Source organism: Poecilia reticulata, linkage group LG23 (assembly GCF_000633615.1).
Source record: "Poecilia reticulata strain Guanapo linkage group LG23, Guppy_female_1.0+MT, whole genome shotgun sequence".
Taxonomy (NCBI): Eukaryota; Metazoa; Chordata; class Actinopteri; order Cyprinodontiformes; family Poeciliidae; genus Poecilia; species Poecilia reticulata.
In genome coordinates this window covers 6,174,761-6,199,822 of record NC_024353.1, presented here as the reverse complement: position 1 = coordinate 6,199,822, position 25,062 = coordinate 6,174,761, and the positions used below count along the sequence as shown (strand labels likewise).

Here is a 25,062-nt window from a genome sequence, read left to right as displayed (position 1 = left end):
GTGTGTGTGTGTGTGTGTGTGTGTGTGTGTGTGTGTGTGTGTGTTAGAATAATGCTCGCAGTTTTCATCCGGTCGCAGCGCTTTCTCACTCTAATCTCTCTGCAACCTTGTGTCCTGCAAGGGCTGCAGCTTTAAAAAATTTGTGCATCTATCAGCTCAGCTTTAAAGGTCACTGCCTGACTAGACAAATCCACATTTCATCGGAGATAATATTAGCACCTAGAAAAAAATAAAGGTTAGAGATTAGTATGAGCGCAAACATTTCAAGGATGATGTGAAGATTTTACAAGAAAATCTTTTGTTTTTTGGTCTGTGCGCTGAATAAACGGTCATCTTTACAAGTCATGGGATGTTTTTGTTTGTTTCTGTGCGTAACAACCTCAGGGAAGCTTATGTGACCCAACGTCTGTCCTACTTTTTCCTTAATATGTTTATCCTCTGTTACCCTCTCCTTTCTCCCCATCCATTCATTAAAGCTTTTAGTGAATGAGCTGATAAGGCAAAGGAAGAACTGGTTCATCCATAACAGATGCAGACACGCACGTGAGCACACAGATGCTGCTGTACATAGCAATGAGGATGATGTTGTTGTTTTTTTCCTCTCTCTGAAACCGAGCGTAAAACCCCGTGGCCCCGTTTGACCGTTTTCACCTCCTGTCTTATTCTGTTATCGCTGTTGTGCTCACTATTAGAAATAAATAAATACATTAAATCACTTTTGTTTTCCTTCCCACAGTTGACCACACTAGAGTAAAGCTGACATTAAAAACAACCAATCAGGACACAGATTACATCAATGCAAACTTTATAAAGGTAAAAAAAAAAAAAAAAATCATGTGGATTTATGTCTAGTTTTGATTCGGACCATGATTTCTTTGATTTATTCTTCCACTGCATGTTTATTCAGGGTGTCGACGGCCCGAAAGCCTACATCGCAACTCAGGGTCCGCTCCCAAACACGGTCATCGACTTCTGGAGGATGAACTGGGAGTACAATGTCGCTGTGAGTGTGATCCACCGTAGAGGAGAGTCGTTATTTAGGTGCTGTGAAGGTTACACAAACATGAACCAGAGTAAAAACAGGCATTTTAGGTTATATTCCTGCTTTTAGATTTTTATATATATATAAAAATCATTATCATGAGTCAAAATGATGTGTCTGAGCTGAAAATATATTATTTTTCTCAGGAGAATCTGTTAAAATAAAACCAAATTCCTTGACGGAATCATACATCGTACGTATAGATCACAAACAATATATAACAAAAGGATGAAAGTTTTTATGAATCACAAAATTTATTTCAAAGAATCTGTGAAAAGTGTGAAATATTCCAGTTCTTATGTTTTTTTTTATCCATATCCATTTGAAATTCAGAGTTGATCCATCCAAGTACCTTCATTTTCAAACAAGAGACGATCAAATTAAGTCGAAAATCATTTATAAACCGACTTGGCGCTCTAGTTTAGCACGAACAGGAAGCCACAAACGTGTTACTTTGTGTGAAGGGTTAAGATCTCAGACTTGACTCTGCATGAAGGTTCACGTAGGTCAAAACATATTCAAGAAATCATGTTTGAAAGCTTTTAAAAACGAGCGGGCAAAGCAGCAACATTGAATTTCAGTATTAGGGCCAGCGAGGGGCACTATTTTAATGTTTTATGAAATAAAACGGCTGCAAATCTAAATGATGATCTGTATATGTTTTTCTATGTGTATTTACTCATTTATATGTACATTTCCTCATCTATGTATTCTGGTAAGTTGTAGCAACCTCCTGAACGGTGTCTGTTAAAATAATTCAGGATTACAGGCATCATGAAAATGTGTTGGAAACCGTTTCCTCGTATTAAAACTTGCACAAACGCAGCGTGCTCAGATCATATTAGGCATCTCTTACCAAACATGCAGTGTTCAGCTTTGTGCATGTATTGATTTGTATTAATTCCTCCTGTCTGTGTCTCTGCAGGTTATTATAATGGCTTGTCGAGAATTTGAGATGGGAAGGGTAAGGCTGTGACTCGTGTCAGTTCAGACAAAGTGTTTGCACAGACATCTCTGTTTTTATTGCCTCCATCAAAGCTGCGGCACGCCGTCTCTGCACAACCTTCAACAAAATCTCAAAGAATTGTTTTTTCCCCTCCCAAGGTTTCATTCTTTGGCATTACTGTTGAAGGTTGTTTATCCTTGAAGATTTTCAGATTTTCTAGCGTTTCTTTGTGGATGTTTTTGTCTCTCCTGCATGTACCGGAACGTCTTTATATTTTTAAAAAAGCATTTTAATAAAAACCTTGAATACGTTTCATTTGGGTTGAAATAAATTGCTTGTATTTCCTCGTGTGTATTCGTGCTACACTATTATGCTCATATCTGATAATAAGGTATTTAAATAAGCAGCTTATGGCTGTGGGAGGAAGATTAAATCAACTTTGCATATTCGATTGTGTTTATTTAGATTGATTTGAAAAAATCTTTCCAATCTGTTCAAGCACAGCATATTTTTAAAACTTTTATGCATGATTAATTAAAGGGGAAGCAGTGTTATAGCAAGAAAACTTTAAATTACAGAAAAGAAGAAAACCATTTTAAGAGGATAGTTGAAAGATTTCTGTCTATTAAAAAAATGTAATAAAATGAGAATCTGAAGAGATGTGGTTATATATAATCAGAATTTAATATTTGTGTAAGACAAAATGAACGCAAAAGAAAAAACAACTGATCAATATAAATGAATTGCAAGTCTTGTTTGTACTTTTTCCGTCACCAAACATCCTTCAGCAGTTGAGAGTCCACACTTGTCAAAATAGACTTTTCTGTCTTTTTCTGCTTTAATTCTCATTGCCTTTGTTCTTGTCACTTCGATTGTGTACTTCAGACTACAAAAGGTTTGTGTGCGCAGGAAGCAGCGGCATCTCCCTTTGTGGTAACGGCTTCTCTGTTCTGCTTTAGAAAAAATGCGAGCGGTATTTTCCATCACGAGACGAGGAGCCCTTGAGTTTCGGCCCTTTCAGAATCTCCTGTGTAAGTCGAGAAACGTGCAATATTACAGGCGTGTGTTGAAATAAAGAGAAGCGTTCATCTCACACTGTGTTGTGATGTGCGGCTTCAGTCAGGGATTATTAAAAATGTTTATTTTTTCATCTTTTTTTTCAAGGAATCGGAGCAGCAAAGAACGGACTACTTTATCAGGACTTTGACGGTGCAGAATAATAACGTGAGTCCTAAAAGATCACAAGTCTTTGTGTTCTGTAGTTGTTCATAATTATGAAATTAAAGAAAAAGCATTAGCTTTATGTTTTTTCAATGAAGCTGGAAAGTGTTGTTTTCTTTTCTATTGAGCCTCTTTAACTCAAACACCCCTAAATGAAATTCAGTGTAATCAGCTGCCTTAAATACAGCAGTAAATAGTCAATCTGTGTTGCATAATCTCAGTCGACGCTCAGCTGTTCTGTGAAGGCCGTGGAGGTTGTGTGTGTTGTGGAAAACTAACACTGCATCAACCCATGCACACACTTTCTATGATGAAGCATAGTGGCAACAGCATCAGCCGGATGCAATTTTTTGTTTTTTGTTTTTAGCAGGAAGTGGTCAGAGTAAAGGTGGGTGGAACTAAATACAGGGCAGTCATGAGAAAACACTCCTGCTAAAGACTGGAAACAGAGGCAGAGGCTGACTTTTAGTAACTTGAACCACACAAAAAAAACTTTTATTTTTAATCTGAGAAACAGAAGACAGAAGAGTCAGAACACTTTTTATGTTGTCTGTTTGGTTTTTCCTACATTGATTTACACAATGCGTCTTTTCTGGGAAAAAAAGAAACAAAAACATAAAAAAATTAAAATCCAATTTCTGTTCCCCACTACTGCTTTCAACTTGGACATTTTGGTCTTCATGGCAAAATGTCCAGAGGGCAATAATTTTGATCGGAGCGTACAGAATCCCAGTCCGAGTTCAACCCTAAAACCAGCTGAGAGCGTTGACATTCACAGATGCTCACCATCCACTCTAACTGAGCTACTTAGCAAAGAAGCTGCAACAATTTCAGTTTCCAGATGTGCAAAGCTGGTAGAGATGTGCCCTGAAAGACTTGCAGCTGTTGCAGTAAAATGCGGTTTTGTATTGGCTTAGGAGGGGCTGAAAACCCATTCCACTCTTCAGATTTTTATTTTTCATTTTATTTTTTTGTTGTAAAACAAGGCAGAAAACCAAATTCTGCTCTGCTTTGTTTCAGTTTATCATACATCCAGTAAAAGAATAATAAAATAAATTTTCAAAATCTGCTCTTTAAGTTTAACTATTTATTTTGCCCTGCAGGAAACACGGAGGATATCTCAGTTCCATTACATCAACTGGCCCGATCACGACGTCCCATCGTCGTTCGACTCCATATTGGATATGATCGGACTGATGCGGGAATACCAGGAGAACGACGACGTTCCTATTTGTGTTCATTGCAGGTAAGCTCACACAAAAATAGCAAAAATATGTGATTATTATAACACATATTACTATAGCTTTGGACTATCATACTGATCAAAATGACAGCAATTATTAAGAACCCATAATTATTTAAGAGATTGCATTAAAAGAATGAGCGTTCAAGTTCACCGCTGCACATGTGTTTGCTCACAAGCGCACAGGCTTGCCTCCATGTGTGTGTAATAAGCTGTAATGAGCAGCCTGGGGACGTTTCCGGGTTCCTGTGTCACCCAGCAGGACTCAAAGCTGCGTGTCTGTTTCTGTGAAGATGCTTTGTGTGGGCTGATGTGGAGACAGCCGGCACTTTAGAGTCACAGCAAGCTGTTTGACAGCATGAGATCAGGTTTTATGATTTTATACATAAGCAGCGATTAGCCTCTATAGCTTCTGTCGCCTTCCTGTCTGCAGAAGGTGTTGCTCTGCTTTTTAAACATCAATTTTTTTTAAGTGTATATTGCCTGGCCGCTAATAGAAAATAGAGCTAGCATTTGGAGAGTTTTCATCTTAGCCGTAGGATTAAAACTCTCGTGTGTGTGAGTGCTTTCTTTGATGGGATTTGTTTGTGTGTGCAGTGCAGGTTGTGGGAGGACGGGGGCTATTTGTGCCATTGACTACACGTGGAATCTTCTCAAAGCTGGGGTATGCAACAAATATGAACCTTTGACACCTTATTCTTCACATCAACCTTAAAATCCAACGTCCACTCCGAACTCTTTCTAGAAAATTCCAGAGGACTTTAACGTTTTCCGGTTGATCCAAGAGATGAGGACGCAGCGGCACTCAGCTGTCCAAACAAAGGTTTGTTCTTACTTCTTCTTCTAACAGCATCCAAAATGGATTCCTTTATTTAGGGAGGCATGATATCACTTCTGATGTCACAACATGTGATGAAATGATCAGTAAAGATATTACAGATCATTTAAAATGATCATTAGGTTATTATTTTAAATGATCTGTAATATCGTGACTTTGCTGTAGTTGCCTTCCTGTTATCTGCTGAGGTTGGACTCACAGTTTGAATAAAAAAAATTGCATCCTTCCCTCACTGCTGCCTTCGCCACTGAAGTGTGGGCTTCGCCACACTTAAGTGGCGAATACCAAGCACAAGTACAATGTGCTTGATATTCGTTAGCTGAATGAAAAATATTACATTATTTTCCCTTTTTGTTTCTTTTTTTCTTTTGCTGAAGTAGGCGAAGAACAGATTCTTTTCCTTTTCCTTTTTGTTTTACTCTCCGACCACTAGCTCAAAACTGGCTAATCCTGGTCACTTTTTTCCTTATGCAATCATCAGCATTTAGGAAATGCTTTTATTATGATTTTATTATTATAACATTATTGATTGGTATAAAGCAAGTTGGACCCAGTTACATCGATTTCTTTCATTTTAAGACAGACTGGATTTGTTTCAATCAGCTGCGGTCGTCTTCCCTGATTCTTGTCTGACTTTTCCTCCAGGCTGTTTGAATGTCACAACATTCTTGTTTTGCCGGTTGAGACTGTTAAGCCAGTATTTTTGAAGTTCATTTCTTGTCGATTTTCATACCGTGCTTTTTTTCCCCCTAACATGCATTAGATTTATAGACTCTTCCTAAGAGAAACATTCAAGATGAATGAGTTTTTAAATTTAAACCGAGTCACTGAATCTTTCAATTGTATCATCAACATTTTATTCCTCTGCTTGGCCTGACTCACTTTGCCTTTATCCTCTCTCCATCTAGGAGCAGTATGAGTTGGTTCACAGAGCAATCGCTCAGCTTTTCGAGAAACAACTGCAACTTCTGGAGAGCCCCACCAGCACGCAGATACATGATGGCATGGTACGACACGCTCACATTGCACTGATTTCGTCTGGTGTTGGAGAGACAGGATGTGGCTGAGTAACACTTGGAGTAGGAAGAAGCCAAATAATTAGTCACAGGGGGGATAGAGGGAAGGAGAAAAGGAGGAGAGTCTGCCGTCTGAAAACTCAGAAGATCAGGAGGGATTGTGCCTGAAGGAAAAATATCTTTTCGTTCAGGCTAATGCCAGACAAGCTCCTCTGTTGGAAGAAAAAAAAAAAACTTTTGTTCTGTCTGCCACCACTGACCTCATTGAGGCTTTTTTTATGCTGTCTTCCATCATGACGAAAACATGGATACAAACCGATCTCGTATTGTTTTAGAGGGGATACGGAGTCAAAATGTTAATGTAACGGTTCTCTCAAATTCACAGAATTGAGATGAGTAAAACCAGGTGATTATAGGTGATTTTCAAACCTGCAACTTCACACAGTCTTCCTATAAACCAGCTCTTACTGAAAACCCATGATGCCCCCACCACCGTGTTTTACAATGTGAACTTTGCGCACTTCCTAATTTTCTGCAACACTAAGGTGTTTGCACAAAGAAAAGTTTCATTTTTGTCCCTCTGACCAGAAAAACTTCTTACACATACTGGTTTGTGGTAAGCCAACATGTGGATAACAAATAAACATTGTTTTATTCATTGGTAACAGAATAAAATGGGCAGAATACATCCAAAATGTTTCAGATTGTTACTTGTTCATTTAATCATGTAGCTTTTTTTGCCTTCCATTTTACAATTATGCATTACTTTCTGTAAGTTTAGGACATAAAAACCCAGTTGGATGGTTGTTCTAATGTCAGAAAGTGTGAAAAAGTTCACCTTCTTTTAGCGCCATATCATGCCTCTTTCTTTTAAAGCTGACATAATGTCGTGAGGTCTTACGAAATGTCTGCTTGCAGGGTTTGGTAAGATTACCACATGATTTCATTATCATCACAACTTGCTCGGAGTCCTCTTCAGTTATCTCTTCAACAACTGTTTTTGATGTGTTTCTGCTTCTGTGCAAACAATAGGAAGATTGTAATGTCTAAAAACCACAGATGATGAGAGTTCTGGCAGAAAACCAGACGACTTCCTGCTCAGGAAGCTCTGGTATCGATGCACTTTGACTCTTAAACGAGAGACACCAGTCCTTTGGGAAAGGGCAACAAATCTTTCGGTTTTTAAAAATACAGAGTATCTGTTTTCCACAGTGCGTCTTTGTCTCTGAAGGTGAACCAGAATCTTTCTAAACATAAGATACTGTCTTACCGTATATAAAAAGAGAAGGGAACTGGAAAGCGATGACGTTCTGTCGCACGTTATTAAACAATGTTGCTGGGTGCAGCTGATCCGGCTGTTTCTCTGCAGAGATCACATCCTGATGAGAGCGACGCTCCCACATGCCTCCGCTACGTCTGAGCCGCCAGATTTTTAATTTACCCTCCCCAGATCTCGCAGCGGTGTTCGGAAACGTTCAGGATTGATGTGTGGGTGATTCCAAAACAATGGCTGACCCTGAGGGAGCCAGACAAATCTAATAAGATAGAAATAAGTCTGCACTAAACGGAAACGGTCCTTATTCCCTTAAAAACATCACATTAAGGTTCTTTTCGCATGGAAAACTATCATCGATGTTCTAATGAAACCCACTCATTACACATTAATTTATGTCGTTTGATGCAATAAACAACAAGAGCAAAAAACAAATTAATTTTAATATTCCTACAGGAGTAGGACATGACAAAATAATAATAAAATGTGACACTTTAGTACATTGTTGCATTTAAACTCGTTGCATTATGTTTTTTGCTGCTGATTAAAACTTCTGTTACTTGTTTGGTAGTCCAAAAACAAACTCCTGTCTCAGCCCACCGTTTATCAGAGAGATGATCTGATTAAGTTCCTTCGCAGACTGACTCATGTCCAGTCTGCCATTGTTAGTGATTACTATGCCCACACAAGGTGCTCCACACGGCAACAGGAACAATGAAGCCTACACATACGCTCATCCCACACTCGTTTCTGCGCTCGATGGTCTCCCACCAAACATGTTCGCATACGTGTTCGATTAGTGAGCCAGAGCTTTGGACGTTTGCTACCAGAGGCTCTAGTCTAGTATAAGAGTTTATGGCCATTAAAGTTTTCGCAGGCAAAATAAAATAAAAGCTAGAGAAAAGCAAGAGAAGAAGAAAGGAAAGTAGTTTGGAGGAAGGCGGTAACTTTCAGAACTATTTTCTCTATTCTGGAGCAGTTTTGCTGCAGTCACTTGTAACTTTTACTCTTAGAGCATCTTAAGGGGAAGAAAGAATTTAATTTATGGTTAAATTCGAAGTTTAACCATAAACTTCGAATTTGAAAAAGGTGTGAGTTTGTGTGTATATATATATATATATATATATATTTTTTTTTTTTTTTTTTTTTTTTTGTCTGTGCAGAACGAAAGCAGTCCGGACAAAACGAGCATTCAGTCAGACGAGGAACGATGGGACACCCCGCCGCCTAAACCTCCTCGCATTCGAAGGTAATACTTCATCCTCCTCATGTTTTCCTGTTAACCAAACAAGCTAAACTCAACCGTTGAGAATAAACCAAGTCACATTCATCCTCCACAGAGATGAATTAACAGGTTCATCCTCGGGTTGACGAGTAGGCGGAACGCTGTTGAACATAGCAGAGGTGGTGTTATGTTGGGAGAAAAAATAAATAAATTACAATACTGTACGTTTCTGTCAGTGAATGCATGACCTGACGACAGAGAAACGGTTCCTGGCTCCTGTGCTCTGAATCAACCCGCAGATGCAGCCAGCCTTTGGTTTTTCAGTAAGCCTTTGTTTGGCTGGTTATGGCTACCAGAGGCAAAGTTGTATCTATAAATCATTTTGCAACTCGCTGCAACACTGTGCAACTCTACATAACGTTGGATACAACGCAACCCGAGGCGAGTTAAAGTTTTCATCTTTCTCTGTAAACAAAAAGTCTTTAAAGCACATCCAGACGCTTTGTTTCAGACACCAACACTTTGATGTTTTATATATATAAATACATAGTTATCCTCTTTTTTAAAATATATTATTTCTCTTTGTTTCTTTTTCATCTTGTTTTTTTGCTCATTTCTTCCCCCTCTCCCCTTCCTTCACTTGACATTTTTCTACTTCAGCTGTGCAGTATGTGCCCATCAGGGGTTCTGCTCCACTTCTTACAGTCTATCCACAGAATGCATTACCCTCCCCCCCATTACTTGCAGCCATATATAACACTTGACAACTTTTTTAACAAGGTTGAAGGATGCCTAAAAGTTGCCTCAGTACTAAAGCTTTAATGTCTGAGAGGATGTCTTCTTGCCAGGAGGCAGTATATCATTTCATATCTTGTTACATAAAGTTTTGACAAGAAATGTTTGCTTTAGCACCATATTGGGTGGTGGTTGTTCCTCTGCTTGATCATTTGTGGCATTTAGTGAATTCATTGTTTGCACATGCAGCTGCAGCAAAACAGCCTAGATATTTTTGAAGATGGTGTCTTAGGTTTAAACTCGAAAACTAAATTTAAAGGCTTTTATTTCTGTTAGTTTCAGGCTGGCAGATTACAATGGCTTAGGTCATTTCCATGTCCAAAGTTGAAAAATGTAAAAAAAATGATTGAAATAAATTGTAGGAATGGCGATTTGTCCAGCAAAAAGTAAATTCTAAGACAAACATTGTCAAAAATCACAAGCTTGATCTAGATGTAAAGTACTTAGAGATGTAAAACTTTGTGACAGTCCCTGTAATTCTCTGACGAGAGACCACTTTAGACAAACATTTTAATTAAAAGAATTGAATTTTTTGACAAAGAAAATGGATAAATGGAAAATTCTGGCATCATTCAGATAAACGTAATTATTCTTGCTCTATTTCTGACCAGTATTATCATCAGATCTCCCATTTCTCCTCGCAACTGTTTTCCATAGTATTTTATATTAGCAAGCTGTGCAGTTGCTTTGTAAAAATCAGTGAAGGGAAGCAGCTAAAAGTCACAACATGTCAGCCATGTCCATTGTCTCCAACCTAAAAAGTAACGTCTGGCTAATATTACATGTTGGTAATTAAAAGTCGGGACATAAATATTTTGTAACCTCTCATTCATGTAACTCAGACACTGGGAAAAAAATCAAGGCAGAAGAGCAACTGCCTATTATGAGTAAACATGTTCAGTTGTTTAAATTGATATTAGCATTTGTTTTTGTGCAGGGTACACATCAGAAAGTAAAAGTTACTGGAAAGGTCCATATTTTGTTTTTGGAGAAATTTCACTTTCTCAAACATTTGTCTCAGTGCCGTTTATTTTGTCAGGAAAATGTTTTTCTGTTGCCGCTACACCACCAACCATTTTTCTGAGGTAAACAAACTCAACCAAAGTTCTAGTTTCATAAATATGACGACATCCGATCTACTTTTTTTTATTGCTTTCTCTTATCAAATTCAGACTCTTCTACTCTTACTTTCCTTCATTTCCCCCCCTTTTTTTCTCCCCCTTGGTTTGATGGGAAACATTTTCCAGAGCTCCTAATTTTAGGATGTGGCTGTAAGTGAGCTGTTTACTGAAGAGCTTCTTTCCTGTTCTTATTAAAACACACAAATTTAAAGTTTGAGACGCAGCCAAGATAGCAAGATTTCCTGGAAGTGGGACAGAAGAGGGTATTCTGGGTGTCTCTTACGCCTCCTGTCCTCCTCTGACGTCTCAGTATGCCTCCTCTGTCTCTCAAGAAGTAATGTGAAGAACTTATTCAAGCCTAATCTGCTGATGGTACGAGCTATTTTTATCCAGATAAGCCACGTTCTCCCACTGGGTCACTTTGGTGAGTGTGTGTGTTTAAGGGAAATTATAGTTGTGTTTGTGTGTGAGAGAGAGATGGAGGGAGATACAGCAGGAGTGGAGTCATAGCTTTGTCACGTGCTTATTTACACCACACTCGGCTTTTAGTCCTCAATAGCTCTTCAGTTCTCGCTCAGAGTGTGTTTCCAACATCTTAAATATTGAAAGAAAAGAGCCTTACTTGTCCGGCTCGACGGAATGAGGGAGCGACCTAAATATGTGTGACGCTCTGCCACTTTTCTTGGTTGTCAGTGTGAATCTATTGACATGCGGCGGGGGACAAGCAGACGTCTTTCTCAGCTTCCCGTCCGGAGCGTCCACGAAAGCGAGCAGCAGAAACCGTGCCGCTGTTTAAAACGCAACGCGCTCTCTGAGGAGAGCTCAGCAGAGGAGCTGGATAGAGTAACATGTAGGAGTTACTTAACATATGCCTTTGTTAATCTTATTATGAAGTGTTTGAATCGTCCCTCGCTACTTCACATTTCGTTTCTAAGCAGCCAAACCTTTTTCCTAACCTTTTAAGCTGATCTTCTCCGTGGTTCTCTGAGGTTTCTGAATCTCCCTCGGAGTTTTTCTTTGGACTTTAACCGCTTGTCTTCTAATGAGAAAAGCGAGTGACGCTTCGGTGTGTCAAGGTGAAGGAAGAGCTGTGCCAGAAAATAAACATGTTCATGATTTACCAATGTAGTATTCCTAACTTCACCTAAGATCATGAGATATGGATTATTTAAAAAAAAAAAAGACACTGTCGACAATAAGCTGGTGGTTGTCCTTTCTTAATGAGAAAACATTGAGGGCTTTTTTGTCCTGCAATTGTTCATTAGTCAATTTAGTTAGTAAGGATTGAAGGAGCAACTGAAGTCCAGAGAAAGCTTGTAAAGTTTATTTAGACCACTTTAATGGACTAAGAATAAAGATGAGCATGGCTGGAGCGAACCATTGTTTTAGTAATCAAGTATTCCATTGGTTATTCCGACAATTAATCGATTTTTCATTTAACAACTTAAGTCGCTTTCATACAATATTAGAAAGACAGAAAACGATTCAAATCAATTCCTTTTTTAAATAAGGAAAGAAACATTGCCTAAAAGACAGCAACACATTACTGTCTTAACATTCAATAAACTTCAAAAATACAAAATATTACTTGTACAATTTTTGTTTAATTGCTGCTTTGAGTATGTTTTTTTGCAAACGGCCTCTTAGCAATTGATCACTTACTTAAGTTAGTTGACGATTATTTGAATAACGTGTTCATTATGATTAATTCGATTAATCTTTTTCTTGTGTCTTGTGCTGGTTTTGGTGTCGTTCGTTTCTAGAGAACACAATGATTTCTGTCCCCTACAAATCATTCAAGTTTAATCTCATGTAGTTTTATGCAGATAATCCATATCCCTACAGAAGCAATCAGCGTCACCGTAAGTCGTCATTGTTATCGTTAAATAGAAATTTTTTCCTCACGAGGCAACAAATATGATAAAAATTAGATATCCTCTTTGGTGTTTTTTTTTTTTCTTTATTAAAGAGGGCAAAAGGATAATGTTTAGCCTAATGTGCTACAGTTCCCAATAGGTGATTTTTGGGATTCAGCAGAACATTATCACAGTTCGAAAAGCTCTGCGCTTCAAAAACAAAACTTAATAATAACTCGACTTTGTGCCGTTACAGTATTTATAAAGGAAAGCAAACATCTCGTGGGCTTACTTTCTTCAATGTCTAACAGCTTCCTCTGCCTCAGCTGAGCGTAACACAGAGACAAATAAACAGTGAGAAGCTCAGCAGTTTGCAGCCTCTTTCAAAGAATAAGCCAGTGACAGCTGTACTCCAGAAACTTAGGCTTAATGACAAAGGCTTTTATGGCCCGACTGCCGCACAGAAGGAAAGGAAATCCCCTTGTGCTTCTAGCCTGTCTGACTTTCTGTCTGTCTGCCTTTGATCCACGCAGCCTCAGTCATGTGCTCTTGAATTAGCACACCACCACATCCTTTCGCTGTTTCTCCGCACCGCTGCCGTTGCATGCGCACCGGCGTGTAAACGCCCGTTTTGGGGGAGTGGAGCGATGCCTTGGTGTGTAACTTTGTATCCTGTGTGTGATTCACACTTATATGCAGCTGAATTTGTGCAACAATTAAAGCTCAACATGCACTACTTGTGCATTTTAGAGATTTATTTATTTTTTATAATTTTTTTATTTATTTACAATCCCTGAATCTAAACTTTGTTAAAGAGAAATAAATCAGATTCTAAGGATGTTTTTCCAGTTTGCTCAGATACTATTTTAACCATAAATCCACAAAATATGGGCTGAAAACGTTGTGGGAGTCGAACCCTGAAATCTGGGAACATGTAATTTGTCTCAGCAGAGCAACTCTGGACTTTACTGCCAGACTTTTTGAAAGCCTGCCCTCTAGTGGTGATATCCGAGAAATATTCCTTTTCCCCATTAAACAGAGTGTGAAACAAGTGGAATGATTGTTAAATTGTCTTTTTACCCTCTTTCCATCAGAAACTAATCATTTTCTTCCTCTGTGGTTTGGCGTAGTTCACAGGTGGAAGGCGACGTTAAGGAGGAGATTCTCCAGCCCCCCGAGGCTCACCCCGTCCCCCCGATTCTCACCCCGTCTCCACCGTCTGCTTTCCCCACCGTCACCAACGTGCGGCAGGACAACGACCGCTACCATCCCAAACCTGTCATACATGTCCTGGATACCACGCAGCGAAGCCTGAAAGAGGTAAGCCGAACTATATTATTTTAACATATTCGTTCGTTTTACGTGTGACTGAAGGATGTGTAAAAACGCATGAAAGATGGTAGAGAGCGCAGAATTTCAGTAAAGTTAATTTAAAATGTTATGAAGCCTGGTTGTGTTGTTTCCTTTAGGTAATTTTATGCTAATTGAACATTAAGTTTGTTTGTAGAAGCTTTGTTGTGCGTCCAAAATGAAATTAGATGTGACTGAGGCTTTATTTACATAAAGATCTTTGAATAAAAAGGGATTTAAGAAAATGAACAAATTCCCTCAAGGTCTGATTCTCATCTCTTCTCCCGCAAAGCAATAACAAACTCTACTGTGGCTCAGCTTGAACAAGGAAATGAGTAGATCTCATAAACTGTATGAATGTGGTTGGAAAACACCAGAGGCAGAAAAAGACAAAAAAAACAAAACAACAACAGACTACATACTAAACTATTACCATTTATTAAAATATTTGTGCTGTTGGAATATGTCACAGGAAAGTTTTGTGTTTGTCTTTTAAAGTTTTCTGTAAAATTCCCCATGAGCCATAGTTGGGTTTTCTTTACACTAACAAAACAAAATTTTATTTGCATATCACCAGATTAACTGAATGACCCACCAACAAAATAATACCTGATTGAGATGCAGCCAGGAATACAAACAAAGCTGCTCACGTTTTGCTCTCGTAATCGTTTGACCGATTGTCTTCAAGTCCGACTGACTTTAAGTTGTTACTGTTTCACAGATTAAAAGGTGCTTTTAAACAAATGTTGACTGCACCGTAAAACCTGATTTGTTCTTGTCTTTACTATTAGCTTTAATTTATAATTTTTAAATGGCACAAAATGAGAAAATGCTCTTGTAAAACAGACTTCCTAGAAAAGAAGCAACAAGTTCCAGAATTGGCTATGTGTGCCGAAACGTTTGGCTTCATTTATAATAATTATCAGGTTAAATCTAGGATTGCTTCATAATAAGAAAATCAAAGATTGCTTTGTTGGATGTTTTTTTCTTTCCGGAGATCACACTTCTCGTTTCTTGCTGGTTACAGAACGAAGAAGCGAACAAGCAGCAGAACCGGTCCGAATCCAGTCTCAACAAACCTGCCAGCCAATCAGAGCCCAGGGATCCGAATGTACAAAGCCAGAATCGACAGACCCAGGTCTCGCACCTGGACCTGAACGACAACTACAACAGCAAATCCTCGTCGACGTCAACAAAGTCCGAGTCGGGCCCGAGCCAGACTCCGACGCCCTCCTCGCCCCTGTCGCCGGTCGTCGAGTGCTGCGGCGCCCCTCGGATTGAGAGGAAGCTCAGCATAGAGATCAAAAAGGTTCCGCTGCAGGAAGGACCTCGCAGCTTCGACACCTCCTCCTCCACGGGAGCCAACAGTTCGACCACCAGTGGCTCCACGCTGCAGAGGGCCCACGCCTTCAAAGCCCGTTCCGGTCAAACCCTGCTGACGTCCAGCTCTTCTCTGTCGGAGGACTCCGGGACCGAGGGGGGGTCGGGCGGATGCGGAGAGAGCCACTCGGACGAGGGCGTCCTGACCAGACCCAACCACCTTCCCGTGACGAGTGACGGCAAGGAGAAGACGCAAGACGCGAAACCCGGCCACGCGACATGGACGCACTCCTGCAACAGCCCCGAAAAACCGTTTCCGAAGACCTCCTCCTCCTCTTCCTCCTCGGACAGAGCCGCTCCATCCTCCTCTTCCTCGTCCCACATATCCTCCTCCTCGTCGTCGTCCTCCTCCTCCACTCCTGTCAGGACTGCGCTCAGTTTCACCAACCCCCTGCACTCCGATAACTCGGAGGAGGAGGGGAACGAGGAGATGTCCGAGCTAAAGGAGGGTTATCACAAAAACGTCTCCACGGCGACAGGCACCGTGACGACCTCGCCTCCCCTTGGGACCCAGCAGTCGGTCAGAAAGGTGCTGCCCATGTCCATCGCGGGACAGAAGATCCCATCACCCTCTGCAAGCCCAACAAGTAAGTCAAGCTGTTTTCACTTTCTAATTCAATATGTCACCTCTTAACACCCTTTTACTTATCCACTTACGCACTTTTTCAATTTTCACCTTAAATAGTTTAAAATTGTTTTGTGTCATAGACCATCTCAAGTCGATGCATAATTATTAAGCCTGTCTCAATAAATAAGTCATTAATATAAACTTCAGTTGTTAATATTGTTGAAAAGTCGCCATTTTGATAAACAGAGTAGTTAGTTTGCATTGCACTTTGGCTGTTTTCCCTGTCTAAAGTGAACAATTATTAAATGTGGTTTAGAATATTTTTTTTATCTTTGAGTGGGTGTACTTGCATTAATATGCCATTAGTTGAATATGGTCTCAAAATGGCAATGCTATCATTTATCACAATAATTTCTGGAATAGTTTATCGTCCTGCAAAATTTGTTATTGTGACTGGAACAATAATAATTGAGTGGAAGGAAAATGTCACATTTGAAAACATGGTGTGAATTTCTCGCTTTATATATAAAAGTGTGTGTGTATATATATATATATATATATATATATATATATTGCTCAAAAAAATAAAGGGAACACTTAAACAACACAATATAACTCCAAGTAAATCAAACTTCTGTGAAATCAAACTGTCCACTTAGGAAGCAGCACTGATTGACCCGACGAGGGTCCCCATTGTCATTCAGTGTGCTTCCTAAGTGGACAGTTTGATTTCACAGAAGTTTGATTTACTTGGAGTTATATTGTGTTGTTTAAGTGTTCCCTTTATTTTTTGAGCAGTGTATATATATATATTATATTATTCATTGTAGATCCAAAACTTCTCTATTAATTGAAAAGCATCTATTTTTTAAATTCTTTTAGGCATGGTTAAACTAATTTATCAGCAGACATAAGAACAGGATTCAAGTTTAAGAAATTAAATTAAAGTGATTTGGGTGCAGCATTGTCTCTTCAGTAAAAGTGTCCGGAGTTATACTTATTATCAAAGTTTTGGTAGTTAAAATACAAGTACTTTATATTGTACTTAACATTTTCCATTGCAAGAAATTTGTCAATAGTAATTTTACCTTGATTAAAAATCAAAAGTTTAATAAACAAATTTATGTCATTCTTTAGCCTTTATGTATTAAGTGTTTTTGTTATAAAACGGAGTGCTTTTCCTTCCACTTCGCAATTATGCACTACTTTGTGTTGGTCTGTTTTCTGGTTTGTGCTTCAAAATGTGGGAAAATTCAAGGATCTTTTGTTTTTGCAAGACACTCTAAATGTCAACAAATCCTCTTAACTTAAGGGGAAAAAAACTCATCATAAGACACACAGGAAGCTTATAAGTAGAAGCAGAGGGAACAATGTGCAGCACTATTACTCCATGTGTCTTGCTTAAAAGCATGACTTCTCACTAATTGGTTTGGTTTGCAAGGAATGCTGCAAACATTTGCAGCCAAACATCTGTCCAAACTCCCTCCTCTTTCCTCCCCTCCTGTCTGTGTTTGTCCAAGCGATTGGTTTGGGAATGAGAGCGAAATCCTGCGGTTGTGTGTGAACTTGAGTGCATGTCGGATGGCTAAGGATCAACACTGCATGATACTGATTGGTGCCACATTTGTGCACGGCGGGGCTGAACAGAGCAGTGTCACCCTGTTGGCTTGTTTTGTCCTCTGCTGCCATGACTACAGGATGTGGGTTTAGTCAATTGGTGGTTTAAAGGCTGAAATTCCTCCTGATCTTTTATTGATTCTCTCTCTTTTTTTTTTCCTATTCTGGTTTATGGTGGTGGAGATGTTTGTTCTCGCCGTCGTAACGATGGTTAGTAAGGTTGAGCGTCTTGGCCTGCTTCGCTTTCTGGCACTCTTTTCGGCAGTGGCGATTTTACTTACCGCTGGCTAACGGCGGCTGTTTGATTGTTGCAATGATCTAATGGCTGCTTGTTAATGAGGCGAGCAAGCTGCAGCATCGTGGTGGTTGGATGAACTTTATTATTGAATTCATAACTAACAACAGAAGATGGAAGTTACTTCGAACGGAGACGCTCTAATCGGGGTTGGCACTAATAAACTTGAAGACGTGTGGCTGCATTTTAGTCGTCTGAAGGATAAAATTATTAGCTTGGATGTCAGATTTACTAACGTTTATGTAAATCTGACATCGGCGAGAAAAAACATGAACTTCAAATATTCAAATATCTGAAGAAGCATATTCAATGTGATTTACTTGATTTGCATATTTATTGTTATGATTAAAATGCTCAGAAGACACTAACAATAAATCATTTATATCAGCTAGGAATTATTGTAAATACTAGGGCATATTTATTAAAGCTTTTAGTTATTCAATTTTAAGAATATTAATACAATTTCTTACTAGAAACCACCAACTTAATCATTTTTGTTTATTGAACAAGGACCTAAATACAGATGGAACCTGGAGATTATAATAAATTAAATATGAAATTGTTTATGTACAGTTATGTTATGGCTATTGTTCTCGTTATTGACCTGGACGCCTTTAAGCATGTTTACTTTTTGAGTGACATGCGAATGTTTAAGCCCTCGTAACGTCTGTGACGAAAACTAATAAAGGACAGAGCAGTGGTTTTCTATGATAAAGTGATTAAAGGCTCGTTTTTACACGTATTATGAAGCAGTTTCAGCAAAACTACATTTTCTCCCTCAAGTCGAAAACTCTCTGTTCAAGAAAAATATATTGGCTCTTGCTGGCGGGTGAAGCCTCAAACGCGTTCCTCATCAAACAACCCAGCTAGAGCAGCAGTAAATCTGCAGCCTCGCTATAAACGTGTCAACTAATCCGGAACGCGCACCCATAAAATATTAATACGATAGACGGACAAATAGATTAATATAATTTCAAACCTACACAGTGTGCAGGCATAAAACTTTTAAGATGTGAATGTCATCTACGCCTCAAAAACAGCGATATTGATGGAGGAAGGGCCTTTCTTTTGGAAAGTTAATATTGCGGAGAGTAAATCTCAACAGTGAAAGAAAACAGGCATAAATATGACTTTAGTGCTCAATCTTTGGAATATTAAAATGTCACAAATCCCTCTGGAATAATAAATGATATTGGAAACAAGAGCAGTGTTTCAAATCACAGCAGACTGCTTTCACTTCTCTTTCTCTTGTCGGCCAGTTGTTAACTGTCCCTCTCGTTTGCCCTCTGACCTCTTAACCCAGACTGCTGGGACAGTGACGACTCTCCTCCCCCTCTCCCTGAGAGAACCCCCGAGTCCTTCATACTGGCCACAGGTGCGTTTGTGTTGGTCACAGTCTTCAGGTGGGTGAATCTGCGGTGGCGCAGATTCACTGGGTTGCCTCCATGCTGTCGGCCATCTTTTCCAGAGCCGGATGGACCCGTGAGGCTGAAATACAAAGAAGAGATGAGATGTGTTCAAGTGGTGGGCTGGCGCTTTTTGGGTTGTGATTAATTTCAGCGCTGTGTGTGGAAAGGTAATGATGTTTTCCTCATGTTTTGTGATGCTCTGCCATCCAAACAAACAAGTTGGAGCAGAAGTTGTGCTTTTCTTGGAGACTTTACCGCTGTTTCGACACTAGAGGGCAGCATTGACCACAGGTCCCGTGAATTCACACAACGAACACTTTTTCTGATTTTGTCACATTAAGCCCACATTGTGTGATGGACTAACAGAAAATAGGGCATCATTGTGAATTAGAAGGAAATAGGTACACTGTTGTTTTTTGTTTTTGATTTTCCTTCAAAAAAAGTCTCAAAAGTATGGTTTAGATTTGTAGTAAACGGTTTATATTCTCTCTGAAAGTTTGCAAAGGTATAGAATTGCACTTTTTAATATCTAGATGACATGGGGGAAAAAAGTCTTTTTTTTTATGTGGAGTTTTTTTATTGTCTAAAAGAGAAAGATTAGTACTTCTGGAGAATGCACAGCAATTTTTGCTTAGTTGGTGTCGATTAATTTTAATTTCTGACACCTGCCGGTGTGTTACACTTAGATTTCCAGACTGATTTTAAAAATTGTGTTTGAAAAAATCTTGAATTTTGACATTGCAAGTGTGAAGGAACCCTGATTACAGCTGCTGGTGTTTTGGTGATTTGGGGATTTTCCTTAGGTGCATCAGAGTAAAGGGGACAGAATAGAAACGCATGCCACATTTTACAGATTGCAGATTTTAAAAAAGAAAACTGCTTTTTCTTACCATCTTCCACTTATGCCTCATTTTCTTTTGGTCCATCACAAAAAAAATTTATATTGAAGATGAACTGAAGTTATGTGAGCATCTTTTCAACGTGGGTTTATAAGACGGGCCAGCAGACAAAGAATTTAAAACCCGAGGCCCGCTTTGGAGCGAAGGTTTAGATTTTCCTCTTTATTTTTGGGTTTGGTAAAGTCTGATTCTGAAAGTAGCCTGAGTGGGATGAGTGTGTGACAGTATGTTCCTCTTTTCTCTTAACGTGTCCGTGAATAAAACGTTGAAACTGACCGATCGTCTTCCTCTCTCAGATCCTCTGGAAGTGAAAACATCAGCCTTAGCTGAGTGGAGCTGCTCACAAAAAGGTACAAACACTTTGGTTGACCTCTTCCCTCAGTTGTGGTTTTGGTTCTTTGCCTCGGTGTGTACAGGACCGATCGTTTATCTTCCTCCAGATTTGTCCGAGTGCTCACAGAGGTGAGCGGAGGAGGAAATGGAAAGCTTTCATGAATTAGCCGCTGAGCGATAATCGCGACAACAGTAGTCAGGGGCAGCTGTTTGAGAAAGCGTGTGAGTAAAGCAGATAAAGGAGAGGGAGAGATAAAACAACTCTGCAGAGAGGTGCAATAAAAATGAGTGCTGTGAAGATTGTTTAATGATTGTTAGTGCCAATTTACTGCTTCACCGGTTCTGGTGCAGGTCTGCGGCTTCATCCGCAGGGAATTACTCTTCGACTTGGAAGTGTTTTTTTCACCGAGTGCAAATTTAATTTTAAGAAAACCGAGAGACTTCTTTTTATTTGGTCCCGTCAAGTCCCATACCAGTACTGCAGGGGAGGTATTTTCTTCCGACTAGCGATCACTATGAAACAGTGTGGCATGAAGGTTTCAGCAGCTAATACAGTCTCTCTTTCACTGTGAATGTCATTGTAAAAAGGGCACAAAAACACAACAATTGATTAGATTAAGAAAATAATGAAGCCTGAGTGATAAAAGTTCTACAAGCCACGCAGCCCATAAAAGCAGGTTAGGACTATGACTGCAGCTGACATGCAGTACAGGAGGAAAAGGTTTTCTGGGTAATCATGTAAAAAAAAAAAAAAAGTCTGGATCTGACCCCAAGCAGTAACCGAGATCGGATCAAAACATCTCCAGTCTGACTTATTCAATGTTTAAAAGCCAGACTTTTAAATCTGCATGGAATTTACCTCCTTGTAGTAGCTTTGATCAATTTTGCAACTTTTTAAAGAAGACCGTCTCACAGAAGCATGCAGATCTTCATTGCAAATTATTGTAGCCGTATCCGCATTTTAAGTATTTCGTCAAAGCATTTTCATTTGAATTAATCTGTCTGTTTTTTGTTTTTATGTCCAGATGTCTCTGATTGTTCTGAGGCGTCGCCGGTGGTGTCTGCGTCAGACGGCGGCACAGCAGGAGTTAGCAAAGTAGACCTGGGTGGGTAAGTGTGCCGTCAACCTTCATTAATATATGTGACGTACTGGTCACCTTCAGTGGATTGCACAAATTATTCACATTCCTTTTGTGTTTTGTTCTTGGACTCTTATTTGCAACGCAGAATAACATCAGACATATTATTGTTTTTGAACGACCCAGTCAAAGTTCAGACCTAAATTAAATGAAGAATATTGATGTTCAAAGGTTCGCCATACAATCTGCCATTTTACAAAGAAGAATTTACAAATTTATTTCAGTCTCTAGATGTGCAAAGCTGGCAGAGACGCAACCTAAAAGACTTGAAGCTGTAATTTCAGCGAGCTGTTGTTCCACAAAGTGTCGACACTGCAGTTCTTAACACATATCCAAACCACTTCGGGCTTTTATTTGCAAAAAAAAAAAAAGAAACCTTCATCATTTTTCTTTTACGTTAGTTATGTACCACTTTGTGTTGGTATGTCACATAAATTTCAGCAAAAATCATTGAAGTTTGTGGTTGGAATGTGACAAAATAGGAATAAGTTTAAAGAGGGTTTTAGGGGGTACAAGCCTGAAGGAAAAAAAAAAAAAAAAGAATCGCAGCACATTTGCAGAGAATGTTACTGACGGACATATTTGTTGATGTGTGGCGTTTGCCTTTGCTGAAGGGAAATCTAGCTTTGGACCGCGTGTGCCGGAAACATTTGGCTTTTAAGAGCAGGCAGAACGGAGGGAAACTTTCGGGTGCCATTTATTCTGTCCAAAGAAAAGCAAACCCAGCTAAAGAGCCTTTCTCCTTTCAGGGTTCGGTAACCGCTGCACTCAGCCCAAAGGCCCTCGAGAACCCCCTGTGAAGTGGACATGATGGAAGGATCCATCCACCATCGGCTGCTTTCCCTGTTAGGATACGGCATCCTGACTGATCGGCCCAAAAAAGAACAGGCTGGCACACAGGAAAAGAAAATAAGAGACTTTTATTCCTGAGTTTTTGCTCCTCACATTGTTGACTTCTGTAGAAGCTGACATGGGATCTCTCTCTGTTATACTGATAGCGGGCTAAAAGAAGAGCCTAGTTTCTTCTTCTTTTTTTTTTTTTTTTACACTAAATGAAGCGAGATCTAAGAGACTCTTAAACTAGTTTCAAGCCAAATGAGAAGAAAAGCAACTTCATCAGGAAAAGCTAGAGAGCGGCGAAGCAGATCTCTGTCCCAGAAGTGGTTCTGCTGCCTCCCGCTGAACGAACAATCTTCAAAGCGAACTTAGATAATCTCGTACTCATGATGCAACCTTTTCAGTTGGGTATGCAGAGGTTGCCTGGGTACTTTCTCCGACTTCTTTTGTATTGCTGTCTCTCTCTTTGTCTCTTCTTTCTGGTGCTACTTCACACGAGATCAGGATGGATACTGGAGCGTTGAGGGTTTTCCACCATTCGGTAATTTTTCTATCGGGTTCCACTGTTTTCCATTTTTACGCCCTTTTTTTTTTTTTTTTTTTTTTTTTTGGCGTCCGAATGCTAATGGGATATTTGCTAATTACACTGTTGAATAATGACACCCCTTCACCTAAGTTCAAAGTTTTACCTTTAAATCTAACTTTGAGTCACTAATGTGTGAGAATTTCCCTTTTATTTTTCTTATATGCTTTAATCTATTCGCTACCGAGTCTGAGAAACTCAAGTGCAGAAAGTTTTATTTCTATTTATTCTATTTTTTTTTTTACTTAATCTGTCAGACCAATCAGTTAAATGTAGCTTGGGCTGCAAGATTGATGGGGGAGTTTTTGAAACAGCAGAAAAATTCATAAGTCATTTGCAAAATTGGAAAGATCAATCGTTTATTTATCAGAACTTAAAATGTCAAAAAAAAATGTATGTTTCTGGTTTCACTTTTCGGGGCCCCCTGGTAAAGATGTGTCAAAAGCCTAAAACTAAATGTATTTTTTATTCCAGTAGCGCAATCCTACACTGAAAACAGATTTTTATTTAAGAATATCTGCTACTAATTAACATTAACAGAAAGAGCTCTAGCTGTTTTGTACTCTTATCAGTATTCCCATTGTTTGTGGAAGAGAAACGGGCCCACAGCATCACGGATCCACTACTGTACTTAACAGCAGGCGCAAAGCGGTTTTCAGCATCTTCGTTCTTTCACACCAAACCCACCTGGACTGGTTAATGTGGGAAAAGCTTAATATTAATTTTGTTTGACCAAAATGCACAGCTTCTGATCACTGTTCTAGAGCTAATAGAAACTTAGTAAATTATAAAGTAATGGAGAAGTGTAAATTATGAAACGTTTAAGTTGCATTTAGTTAATTGAAAGAGGGACCAACGATTGTTCCAGCTGTGACTTTGTTTAAAAACAATCTTAACTTTCGTCCCCTCGCTGAATAAATGTACTGACATTACATGCTGGACTTTTCAACATTTCTCTGTAAGAATTGTTTCTCTAATAAAAGATGAATATTTTTTGGGGTATTTTTATTTTATTATTATTATTATTTGAACAGTTTTTCCACATCTTCACCAGGGGTGTCAGTAGCTCTGGCCAAAATCCTGTTACTGTTTTTGTCCTTTTTCTAAAAAAAAAAAAAAAATCTTTTCACGGTATATCTGTGTTTCAGGGTCTGAATGTTGCACCTGAAACACTTGAAACTGGGATTTGACAGAAATATTAAAGCGCCAGTTGCTCCTCTCTCCCAATCTCACACACACACACACACACACACACACACACACACACACACACACACACACACACAGGCTAACCCGTTTACCTGTTAATGATCCTTTAACACCAGGAGCAGCTATAAAGACCAACGACTACTGTTCTGTTCTGAATAACATCACCTTTTATTTTTATTTTTTTTATAGCAACAGTTGCTATACAGTATATGCATAGTTTTTTTTTCTATAAAGATAAAAAAAAACTGTACAGAGCAGTTTAGATATGTAATGTTTCCCGTTTCTTTTTGCTATTCTTTAAATATTTGTATTAACAGAAGATGTAAGAAGTTCAGTGCATGATGATGATGATTCCTCCACATAGATAATGTAAGTTATTCTGATATCTTATGGTGAACATGTTCAGGGTTTAATTTTGTTGTTGTTATTTTCAGACTTCATGGCTAACAGGTTAATAAATGTTTTAACTGGTGGGCAGAGCAGGAAGCACAGACCGCCTACTGGGCCCTGAATGATGACTACAACAGGCTCTGGATAAGATTGTATTAATAATAATAATATTAATGATGGAAATAATTCATTTTTTGTAAATGATATTTTGGAAGTTATTTTTGTACACAAAGTTGTTTGTTGCGTCCCAAATGCTCACTCAGCTTCTCCATTTTATAAAATCTCCCTTTTTTTCCCCCTCCAGTTATTTTGTGCGCTAACGTTTTTTTTTTTGTTTGTTTGTTTTTTTGTCCTTCACTTAGCATTCTAGGGTTTAAATTTTTCTTAAAGCTGTGATACTGTACTGATCGCTTCGATTAAGTTGATGTAAGCGGTTTAAGAGTTACACAAAATGAAAACACACACACGCGAACAAGA

At 39.0% G+C, this 25,062-nt stretch overlaps 1 protein-coding gene across 4 annotated transcripts in view; it reads left to right on the top strand.

Moving 5' to 3' along the window:
• Positions 1 to 23,979, top strand: part of ptpn12 (protein tyrosine phosphatase non-receptor type 12) — a 42,504-nt gene extending 18,525 nt beyond the window's left edge. The window contains exons 3-18 of one of the 4 annotated variants that reach the window (XM_008400757.2): positions 737 to 813; positions 908 to 1,003; positions 1,968 to 2,006; positions 2,948 to 3,019; positions 3,153 to 3,212; positions 4,313 to 4,455; positions 5,050 to 5,116; positions 5,198 to 5,275; positions 6,199 to 6,297; positions 8,743 to 8,828; positions 13,707 to 13,896; positions 14,954 to 15,893; positions 19,090 to 19,161; positions 20,391 to 20,444; positions 21,453 to 21,537; positions 22,316 to 23,979. In XM_008400757.2, coding sequence (XP_008398979.1) covers positions 737 to 813; positions 908 to 1,003; positions 1,968 to 2,006; positions 2,948 to 3,019; positions 3,153 to 3,212; positions 4,313 to 4,455; positions 5,050 to 5,116; positions 5,198 to 5,275; positions 6,199 to 6,297; positions 8,743 to 8,828; positions 13,707 to 13,896; positions 14,954 to 15,893; positions 19,090 to 19,161; positions 20,391 to 20,444; positions 21,453 to 21,537; positions 22,316 to 22,325 — 2,168 coding nt within the window. In that variant the 3' untranslated portion in view covers positions 22,326 to 23,979. The remainder of the gene's footprint in view (positions 1 to 736; positions 814 to 907; positions 1,004 to 1,967; positions 2,007 to 2,947; positions 3,020 to 3,152; positions 3,213 to 4,312; positions 4,456 to 5,049; positions 5,117 to 5,197; positions 5,276 to 6,198; positions 6,298 to 8,742; positions 8,829 to 13,706; positions 13,897 to 14,953; positions 15,894 to 19,089; positions 19,162 to 20,390; positions 20,445 to 21,452; positions 21,538 to 22,315) is intronic. The other 3 variants (XM_008400756.2, XM_008400758.2, XM_017302896.1) reach the window with 3 other exon arrangements.
• The last annotated feature ends 1,083 nt before the right edge of the window (positions 23,980 to 25,062 follow it).